The following is an 11,275-nucleotide window of genomic DNA, read 5'->3' on the forward strand; positions in this document are numbered from 1 at the left end:
GACCCTATCCGCATTGACTAGCTACCCTGGCGGACGCTGTGCGTTGTTGTTTGTTTGTTGTTGTTGTTTCACCCGCGCCTGCTCGCAACACTGACACTATGAGATAATTTCGTTCAATTTGTTTTCTTCAACGCTTGCGTCTTATATCCCGCTCCTTTCTTGCTCTACGAAGTCCATGTGCACTCCATGTATCCTCTTTGTATCTGCATCTCTCGGCGGCCCGCGAGCAAATAAAAGTCTATTGTTATTGGATGGCCAAGCCATCGCAGGAAGTGGCTACCAAACCCAAGCCACTCTCTTTTACGTAACCTTCATTGAACAATTATCGCGTAATCACGGTACCTAGATCTAATAGTATAGAGTAATGGGCCGTGCGGTGGTTTGACTGTGTGTTTTTGGTAATTGACTTTTTTTGTTTCGTTTCTTTCTGCAGCTTTTTCTCTGTGCGCGAGAAAATTCTTTTCGAGTGTGTTTTTGTTTTTGCACGGTTGTCTCCGACTTTCTCCACGGGTGTTCCCGTCGATCTGGTGACAATCTGATGACAATCTGGTGTTTTCATCGTTCTCCACGAAAACTCACACAGCATTCTGGTACTTTTGTACTATTATGCACACTGTCGTGTGGGAAAATACCAACGTTAATACCGTCTAGTATTGTAATGTACTGTCAGCATCTTCTTTACTTGATGAATTGCATTGCTCGAGGGAATGACAGCAGATGACCAGCAGCTATATCTTGTCATTTTGATATGATAGAGCACTTCAATTACGGGTTGGGAGGTGAGACAATGAGTAATTCGTTTATTGGCAGATAAATTGACTCGCGACCGTTTAGTTGCAACTCGATTACACTGTAGCTCTTACTCTCTTTTTATAAAAGAACTCATTCAAATATTCGTGATTGTTGAAATGCTTAACTTACCCGATGCGGAAAATTCAAATTGGAGGGGAAACCAATTTAGGAAATCGCTAGTAATATGCTCCTGTATCTCTCTATTCTCCATTACAACACATCATTTTGTCCATCTACTTGCATTCAGGTCTTTCGGAAGCAAAGGATCGATGGTATTACTTAAAACTACGGATTCTCTTTTTTGGCTTCTTCAATCACGACGCTGACACTGTCCGTGATGGGGCGACTGTGTCGCGTAATTAACTCAAATATATTAGAAACTGTATTAGAAGAACATTCATTCAAGTAATCGCTGGCCTACTGTTGAAGTATATTGTGGTCATTCGGAAGTGAAAGATACTTCCTTTCAAAGCATTGACATATAAATACGGCGCACCTTGATATTATCTCCTTGTGTTGATGATAGCTCCATTTTGTGTATATATCATATCTTAGTGAGAAGCACCAAATAAATATTATAAGCTTTGACGCTAACTCCTATACTATCTGTTACTCGTAATTTTGAAGCTAATCCATCTGCTTATCTGAATTCTCCAATAAAGATAAACAGTGTCTAATGCCACACCTACAGGTACCTTATTTGCCCTCATTGCTGTACAAGATTAATGTAAGTGGGCGTCTTGTTGGAACAGAACACAGGTTACTTATTCATACGTCCGTCACGAAATGAATTTCTTGGATGCATCGATTCCTTTAGCTGTTCTCTGACCGAAAAATGTTGACATAGTTTTATTGAAGTATTCCAATACTTACCCAATTGAAATTACTACAGAATAAAGTTTTGAAAAATTCAATATATAGAATCTACTTGCAATATGGTAATGCATGGAGATACTCAAGACTTTACGTAACACACACGACAACTATGTTGTAATGTGTGTTTCTAATGCTATGATGTTCGATTGCCAATTTCAAACATTGTCATTAGTGACATTAATTGCGCTGTCTACTGTGGAGGCGAATTAAGTAATGGCACTTGAATGCGTTATGTACATATTTAAACATATAACAGAAAACGAATTGAAGTCTTAATTGTTTAAGAGCAAAGAACAGTTATTTTTAAATCAACCTTAGAATCCTGCAACCGACTTGAAGCATGCTACTCGAATGGCAAAAAAACCTATCTTGCTGGGCAGTTTCGCATATTAGTGCATCGGCTACCAAAAAGAAATCTTTAATTCTATGAAAAGATCAAATTAGTGACGCCAATTTAAACATTCACCATCGACCTTATTGCAAACAATAAAAACCTCAATTGCTCATAATGACAAACAATATTATCCTCTCTACTTTCACAGTTAACTACGTTCTCGTTCTATTTTCAAAAAAAGATAAATATACATTAAAAAATATAAAGATCATCAATATTTATTATATATTTTTTCTTAAATACGATTCGTTAAAATTAATAGAGATTATAAAAGTTTATAATTCCTTAAATTTATAAGACGTTCTTGGTGTGGAAGATGGTTAAGGCTTCGTCAATTCTCTTAGACATAGTGACTTCACCAGTTCTAACCCAGACTCTTGGGTCGAAGTACTTCTTGTTTGGCTTGTCAGCACCTTCTGGGTTACCGACCATAGTCATGATGTAGTCCTTCTTGTTTAAGACGTAGTCTCTGATACCAGTCAGGTAAGCGTATTGACAGTCAGTGTCTAAGTTGACCTTGACAACACCGTTGCTGATACCGGTGTTGAATTCTTCTTGGGTAGAACCAGAACCACCGTGGAAGACCAAGTATAATGGCTTAGAGTCAGCAGCGACACCGATCTTTTCAGCAGCGTACTTTTGGTGGTCACCTAAGATTTCTGGGGACAAGACGACGTTACCTGGCTTGTAGACACCGTGAACGTTACCGAAAGCAGCAGCAATGGAGAAGTTAGGAGAGATTGGGGCTAAAGCTTCGTGGACAGCGAAGACAGTTTCTGGGGAAGTGTATAGGTCTTCCTTGGAGACGTGTTCGTTGTTGACACCATCTTCTTCACCACCGGTGATACCGATTTCCATTTCTAACCATTGGTTCATGGCAGACATTCTCTTGAAGTACTTGACACAAGTGCTGATGTTTTCATCATCGGATTCTTCAGATAAATCCAACATATGGGAAGAGAATAATGGTTCACCGTGGACCTTGAAGTAAGCTTCATCGGCTTCTAACATACCATCGAACCATGGTAATAATTTCTTAGCACAATGGTCAGAGTGTAGGACGACTGGGATACCGTAAGCTGGAGCAATAGATCTGATGTAGTGAGCAGCAGCAATGGAACCTTGGATAGAAGCGTTTTGACCTTCGTTGGAGATACCCTTACCAGCAAAGTAAGCGGCACCACCGTTAGAGGTTTGTAAAATGATTGGAGACTTGGCATCTCTGGCAGCTTCTAAAGCAGCAACGGCAGTAGAAGAGGAGGTAACGTTAATAGCTGGAATAGCGAAGTTGTTAGCCTTGGCGTAGTCAAATAAAGCTTTGACATCGTCACCGACAATGACACCGGTCTTTCTCTTTAAAACAGCTTGGACACCCATTTTTGGTATTAGTATGTATGTATGTTAAGTAAGGTATAAATTTACTGATGATATGTAGCAAGTATGAAAAAGGAACAGAACTAAATACAGAGAGAATGTATGCAATATGTAGAACGACAAAAGCAAATGGGAAAATACCAAGTTCTGAGAAAAGGACTTAATCAAAGAATTGAAGGGTACTTTATATATTATCTTAAAAAGATTTTTTTTCCAGAAATGAAACTTTTCAGTTCTTCAACGGTTTCCATTTCTTGTTGTGTTTTAATCTTTAGAAAGAAAATATTTCACTCTTTTCCTTGTCTCTCTTTACTTTTTCATTTTATTCTTGTTACAAGTGATACGATAAGAATTAGCAAACAACGAACAACCAACCACCCATAACCTCCGTAACGTCTCTTACAATCCTACCAACATGAAAAGTCTCTCACAATTAGCCATTACGTTTGTTGTTTATAGTGCTTTACAACTATATCTTTAACTGAATATCGACTATAAAGTACTGTCTCGTTGGTATTGAACTTCCAAAATAGAAAAATCGACTGAGCAATATTTCACTCAAAAGTTTCTTGTCAGGAAGTGGCAAGTGGAGACAGCATGGTATAGCGTAGCATAGCATGGTATAGTTTATCGACAGGTGCTATTAGTTGTGACGGTGGTGACTATGTCTGCTGCTGGACGGGATATGGTAGTGTGAGTGTGTGGTGCGTGGCAGAATGCCACTAACGCGTGTAGGGTGATTGCGGGTTTGCTGGCCGGGATTCCACTATTTCTGCTGGATGGCGGCGTGCGTGATGAAAAGCGTTTAGTGGAAGCGCGTCGTGGAAATAGCTCACGTTCCCGGCGGGGATCGCCGGGAGAAAGACGGGCTACCTGTGCGCGTCCTACGTTGCGGTGGGTGTCTGGCTGTCGGGATTCCACTAATCAGCTACAACAGACGTCAAGCTGCTCTCGTGGACTTTTTGCTTTTTCTTGTTTGGTTGGTTTGGCACGTGATCTGTGTCCGGTGTCAGACTATGCTGTTTGCTGACGCGTGCGCGTCAGCAAACAGTGTGCAGTTAATATATATATATATAGCATGCTTTTACTTTTGTTTGCTTATGTCTCAAGATTACTTACTAGAAACAAATAGTCTCTTTAATGTTGTCTTTTTATTGTTTAGCTTAACAATATAGCAATGAGATTTTGTTAATGGCTAAATTGGTTTGCTAATTATTAAATTTACGGAAAATTGATTTTTCATATATAAGCTTATATAACCAGGTCGCCATTTCTTAACAGACAGTACTATATACTTGATCCAATAAAAACATCTATACACCTATACACCTACGCAAAATGAGACTAATATACACTATACTTTGTTCACTGCTACCACTATGTTTTCTCGCATTTGCACTGCCAATGGAGAACACTCTGATAAACAATGCAATTGGAGTGAAGAATCTTTACAAAACATTGGATGCTGTTTGGAAAGATAACTTCTTCGTAAACTTGTTTCGAATGGTCTCTGCAGGAGAGACTTTTGTAGAAATACCGGAATTGAATGATTATGAAATGTATACTTGGTGGGCCAAATACAATAATGAAGTCAATCAAACGGTGATGGAACAAGAGAACTCGGTTGTTGGTAATAAATGGTACATTGAAGGAATTAACTTCATGGATTATAAAGCGTCAGATCATAAAAGTTTGTTGAAAAATTTGAATAGAAAGTTTAAAAGTTTACTTGGCTACATGCCGGGGTTCTTTGTTTTGTCTGTAACAAACACAAATGTCTACGAGGGTTATGAGGAATACTTCCATTTATAATTCTGAGTCTGTAAAATAGATATTATTGTGATTCTACATATATATCTTTATATAGTTTAAGCTAATGTGTTAATGCTGAATTTTTGTTTTTAATAGATGTAACGGTGATTATTTCGCCATTGTACAAAATCCACTTATCGTTTGAATCAGCAAAACTATTTAGAACATTACCTATCATAGTGTAACACTTCATCTTCATCTTGTCATCGCCACCAACTTGGACTGTGTAGTCATATAATATTTCTGCAGCTTTTCTTTCTTGTTTTGTTATTATCCTAAAACTGTATAGTTTTTTATAACTACTCCAGTCAGAAATATGCAATTGTTGAGTAAGTATGTTATCGATTATCTCAATGTCACTTGGGGACAAAAATAATTTTGTCGTACTGTTAATAAAACACAATCTTAATAAGTTAGAGAAAAATGAATCACTGCTAGTATTATTTATCAATAGAAGCTTTCTGAAATACGTCTCTCTAAGTTCAGTATTTAAGACATCGTGTCCAAGTCTTAATACATCTAGCGCTTCTCCATATAGACGGAAATTTATCAGCAAATCTAAGAATTGTGTTAGTTGTTGAACTTTAAATTCATGAGTTTCTTTATCCTCCACATATGTGCTAGAAAATTCTAAAGATTTTTTGATAGATTTTAATGCAATATCTAAATGATTGTGATTAGCAAATAATACAGATAATTCATAAAAGAACGCTGAGTTCCTATATGGTAAACAAAAGACAGATAGTAAAGGTCTCCAGATGTTTGATGAGTCATTATCGATGTTTTTAAAGATTACTGGCAGCTTATCCTTCATTAATTCAGCATAGTTATGTAATTGGAAAAATTCATATGACTTCTCCATTTGATTAGACCTGAATAATAGCATAGCAATAAATAGTTCATGGTCTGCATTATTTCTAATGTAATATTTCCATGAAATGTTCTTAAGTAACTGTTCTCTCTTAAATTCTGAAGAGGTAATATCATATACAACAATATCATTGATATATCTCATATAAAATGGGTTAATAGTACTATCAAAAGAATATAGTTCAGAAGTAGCATAGTTAGTGAAGGCAAATAATTCATTGTAATTATTAAATTTAACACCTGTCTTATATTTTGAAACTTGCAGTAGCACTTCAGATAAGAATTTATCTTTATCTTGCCCAAACAAGGACAGATATAATGATTGTTTATAATGTAGTTCAATCAGATTATCCAGTTGCTTCTCAAATACGGAATAATCAAAGTCTAACAATGTGAAGGTCAATAAAATTCTTAAAATAATATCATGTTGGATAACTAGCTGATTGTATAAACTCTTGATTGCAACAATGTTCCATAACGTGTCATCAGTCAAAGAGCTGATAAAATCACCATTACGGACGTTAATTTGATGTAAATGATTGTCAATGAACGTATTCAGCAAAGAAATGACATCAAATGATTTCAATTCATGAAACAAAATATTTATATTCGAAGTTTCCAAGTGCGATTTTACTGTACTGTTAAATATCTCTGTTAGTTTTTGGTTTGGTGATAATGTTTCTGGTAGTTCTTTAGTAACAAAACCTAAAAATTGATTAGATAGTTCTGTTAAAACTTGTGGAGAAATAGTGGCCGAAAACCCGTAAATAGTCATTAAATATCTTGAGATGTTATCATCATAACTTGAGGAATTGATATTATAATACAATTTCTCTAATGAAGAGTTAATCTTGTAAACGGAATGGTTGAAAAATTGTTGGCAATTGATAACAATAATTTCATCATTAAGAATAGAAATGGAAGACGCTTGATCACATTTGCTTTTAATATCTTTTAGTAAAGTTTCCAAATTTGCTAAATATTCTGCATTTAACACTTCACGGGATGGAATAGATATGTTGTTTTGTATTAAAATATTTTCAGCTTCTTCAAATATACAGTTCGGATATCTGGATTGTAACCCAACCAGTGCTTTATTCAAATCAGAGTTATCAACCTCAGTGTCAAATTTAATTTCCTCTAAAGTTTTATTCGTAGTTTCATACCAATTGTATCTATCCATTTCTTCATTTTCAATATTTAAAATTTGCAATTTGTTAGTGGATCCACTTTTCCAAAGGACTACTATATCAAAAAATGTGCTTGGTAAACTTAGATCTAAAGTGGATATGATTTTAAAATCGACTAATGACCATAATGAAGAGGATGGCAAATTAGATGAAATCGAGCTGACTATATTTAACATAACGTCATCATTGTTATCAATACTTAAATAACCTAACTGAAAAATACCATTGAAAAATGGCAAATAGGCAGTCAATATATTATCGAAGATTTTTAAGTAGCTACCAATGGATTCATATCCACTACTACTTTCTTTATTTAGATGGGCTTGTTCGGCTAGATCGTATTCAGCGGTAATTGAATATTTTTCTAAGTTCCAGATCTTCAACTTATAATTTTCTGTCAATACAATTAAAAATTTATTGTGATACACAACACAACTTATGATCCTATCAGTTAATCTATTTTTTTTACTTGAGAAGAAACTTGATAAACTTCTTAAGTATGATTCATCGCTAAATAGAATTGGTTCTAAAGCGTCATCACTTGTTCTTTTTAAGCCTAATAAACCACCATCCTTTAAGAAAACCACTGAGAATTCATCAGAAACTTTATAAAGCAAATGTGGTAATCTAATGCTAAAATCGTATGGGTTCATTAACGTAAACCAATCAGTTGGAAACTCTACATCGTTATTCAATAAAGATTCGATTGGAAAAGTTAATCTTAAAAACATACCTGTCTTTAAAATCATTTCAAATTCCAAATTATCCGCTTTTATATAAGAAACTAAAGTATGCTCTTCATGCATCAATGCATTAGGAAGTTCAATATGGATTTTTCTTCTGTTATGAGTTTCTGACAGTGCATATAAAGATAGGATTGAATATGAATTAGATAAGTGATATGCAATGTATTGGTTATTTGGTAATTCAATGGTAGTTGAATAATTCGTAAGACCCAAGTTTGAGACGTTTTTGAAATCATCTGTTTCATTATTTAACGAAAGAAAGATGACATTTTGTTTCAGGGACTCAGAGTTGAATTGTAAAATGCTACTATCTAACTTTGATAGTAGGTACATTACACAGAAGTAATCTCGTTAATTGAATATTTTCTATTTTGTGGAGGAGGAAACCAAGGAAAACACAACAAACAACCGTCCAATGTAATGATATAATATTAATCGATGAGGGTAGTACCTGTTTCTGATCGTAGATCTGACGTAACTGTAAACCAATGATTTTCTCACAGATAGAAAAGTATCGCTGCCTTAAAAAAGAATTGCAATCGGATCGTCAATTGCTTGTTACTATTACAATTTTTCAACGTCAATAGAATCAAGAATGGTAATATTTAAAATATTAATTTATTGTTTTGATGTTTTCAGATGTTTTACAGGTTTTCAATTTTTCAATATTTTTTGAAAAATTGAAATCTCTAGGGAATTTCGTACTGAATGACGCACAATAAGTTCAATATTTAACAGTATTCTATTAATTATATAATGCTTTTATTAACGAATTTATCAAGATAGTTTGATTATATAAATATAGTGGCATGCATATAGGGGGCGCTCTACTTATTATTCCATAGTTATTGCAACGATATGATGTTGAGGTTTCAAATTTTTTTTGGATCGACTAATTTGTGTAATAGGACCTTGTTATCCCAAGTATTTATCACTACGATTGGTGAGTTGTTTATGATGATCAAATCTACTATCAATTGGTCGTCTAGAGAGCCGTAGCTGTACAGTAGGGTGTGGAAATTATCTACATTTCTTATCTCCACAGAATGATCACTGTACGTGATTGCTATTAAGTCTCTTGAAAATTTGTAAGAGACGTGTAATGGTATTTTTGATAAAGTTTCATTTAAGATTATCTTTTTTTGATCTAATGAATAAATGAGGATCCGTCTATCGACTTGGATCAATAGTTTCGATGTTTCCTTATTTATGTACAGCCCCGAGAGAGTGTATAGCGGTTGGCTAATCGACTTTAGTGAATTCGATAGATCAATTGTTTGTAAAACGTTTCCTTGAAAATCATAAATGACTAATTTTGTTGGATTATTGTATAGAACAATAACCGACTTCTCGGTCATTCCTAAAGTTGCACCCAAGATTGATGATTTCTCATCGATTTTTTCTATCACGTACTGTGATTCAATATTGATTTTGCTATTTGATTCAGAAGGTAATGACAATTTCGAGAGTTGTAACAGATAATTCGTCACTAGCAATAACCAATCGTTTTTGAATTCGACTGCTTTTAACAGTTCGATTTTGATTATTTCGAAGTTTCCTTTGAACTCTATATAATCCATGGAATCCTCATGATCGATCACCCAACTTTGCAGACGGTCCTCATGGATAGACAGGATGTTATTCTTTGAGACAAACACATCTAATGTGTTATCAAAAGCGCCGTTGTAGACTGTAGACTCTGTTTTCGCCAGAGTCTGTGGATCTAGCTTGAACATTTCTAAATGATTGTCGCCGGAGATGATGATAGAATTGTCTGCAGTCACTTTCATTGTGTCGATTCTATGTAAGCTTGGGGAAGCAAGAATAGTTTGCATTGCGTTTCCTGGATTCTCTCTAGTAGACTCTTCCTTCCCGGTGGCGACGCCCACCCTGCCCGTGTTTGCATTGATGCTCTCCACATAGTGTAACTTATCACCTATTTTCAATTTACTTGTGCTGTCGCCAAGGATGTCTGCGTCTGTATTTTTCAACAAATAGATAATTTCCTTGACATTCTCTTGTATCGCTTGTCTCGTGCCTGTCAGTTCCTTTGGATCGAATTTTCCAACCTCCCCCTCGATGGTCTCTTGTGTTGCAGTGGAGGACGAGGAAACAGAAACCTGGTTCAAACGACGACGCAGGTCTCTGTTCTCGCCTTCGAGATGGGCTATTCTTGCCTTCATTTCGAATTTCTCCAGTTCCCAAGAGATTCGGTCTCGCTCATTCTTTGTGAACTCTGTTTGCAAATAATGCATGATCCCTGGCAGAGAGTATTGTGGATGAACATGTTGTAAAGGCGGCGTCATTGCGAGTTGTAGACGGCGGATGGTGACAAGCTTTATGAGATGATCGAAGCTGCAGCAACGCCTTCCATTGTGCACGTGCGATCCTCATATACCAAACCATGTTGCTAATGACAAACTCTTAAACAATTTCTATATAAGAGACAGGCTTTGCATTGTTGTTTGCTTCTGGCTGGGGGTTGTTGGCGGCCGAGAATCTCTCATTTTTCGGGCTTGCTGGCGCCACAAAAAACGGCCACGTGAGTGTCACGTGCTGGTCACATGACACCAACGTGACCAGCACGCCCAGGTTACCCGCATAGAATGCCCCCCTCTCTGTCCGTCTTTCGAAACGCATACGGCACGCTAACACCCATACCCCCCACACAGGACGCACAAGACCCCACGGGCAACAACACACGGATGCCCTCCAATGAAACAGACACCCATACCCCCCAACCAGCCGGCGTGGACTCTATCACCGGACGCAATCGACAAACCTCACCTGCCCAACCCAGCCATCCCAGTCCCAACACCCATCCCAAAAGACGTTAATCTCTCGCATGATCTAGCTGTCTTTTTCTTTTCCTGTGCAAGCAGCACCGCCAAACACCACCAGACCCTCTCTCGCGCTTCGCTGCTTTTGCACAGCAACAAGAAAAGAATTTTCCATCCCACGAAATAGTCAACGTCCACGATCACAAAAGGAAATGCTATATCTGTGTCTGTGTCTGTGTCTCTGCTCCAACATCTCCAGCAGTCGGACACCTCACTCCCACAGCCAGAAAACGTCGTCGAAAAGCCTCGAACGAAGTTTGCAACTCGCAATTCGAAACGCAAGCCTCAAGCCTACCGTTCTTGCACAGCAGGCAGCAGCTTTTGTACATCCAACTTGTACGTTCAAGAGATGCCTGATTGTGATAATGATGCCTTGAGGCT

The 11,275-nt window shown here is 36.8% G+C and overlaps 4 protein-coding genes across 4 annotated transcripts; 1 reads left to right on the forward strand and 3 right to left on the reverse strand.

Moving 5' to 3' along the window:
- Nucleotides 1-2,353: 2,353 nt before the first annotated feature.
- Nucleotides 2,354-3,439, reverse strand: TPHA0N01360 (class II fructose-bisphosphate aldolase; the record flags this gene model as incomplete). The annotated part of the gene is made up of 1 exon (XM_003688303.1): nt 2,354-3,439. One exon carries the CDS (start codon nt 3,437-3,439, stop codon nt 2,354-2,356), a length of 1,086 nt encoding a protein of 361 aa, XP_003688351.1.
- Nucleotides 3,440-4,774: 1,335 nt separating this feature from the next.
- Nucleotides 4,775-5,248, forward strand: TPHA0N01370 (uncharacterized protein; the record flags this gene model as incomplete). The annotated part of the gene is made up of 1 exon (XM_003688304.1): nt 4,775-5,248. One exon carries the CDS (start codon nt 4,775-4,777, stop codon nt 5,246-5,248), a length of 474 nt encoding a protein of 157 aa, XP_003688352.1.
- A 61-nt stretch (nt 5,249-5,309) lies between these two features.
- Nucleotides 5,310-8,387, reverse strand: NUP120 (Nup120p; the record flags this gene model as incomplete). The annotated part of the gene is made up of 1 exon (XM_003688305.1): nt 5,310-8,387. One exon carries the CDS (start codon nt 8,385-8,387, stop codon nt 5,310-5,312), a length of 3,078 nt encoding a protein of 1,025 aa, XP_003688353.1.
- Nucleotides 8,388-8,926: 539 nt separating this feature from the next.
- Nucleotides 8,927-10,360, reverse strand: FAR8 (Far8p; the record flags this gene model as incomplete). Its single annotated transcript, XM_003688306.1, has 1 exon — nt 8,927-10,360. The coding sequence occupies one exon, from the start codon at nt 10,358-10,360 to the stop codon at nt 8,927-8,929; it is 1,434 nt and encodes a 477-aa protein (XP_003688354.1).
- Between the last annotated feature and the right edge of the window lie 915 nt (nt 10,361-11,275).

Source organism: Tetrapisispora phaffii, chromosome 14 (genome assembly GCF_000236905.1).
Source record: "Tetrapisispora phaffii CBS 4417 chromosome 14, complete genome".
In the NCBI taxonomy this organism is placed as follows: domain Eukaryota; kingdom Fungi; phylum Ascomycota; class Saccharomycetes; order Saccharomycetales; family Saccharomycetaceae; genus Tetrapisispora; species Tetrapisispora phaffii.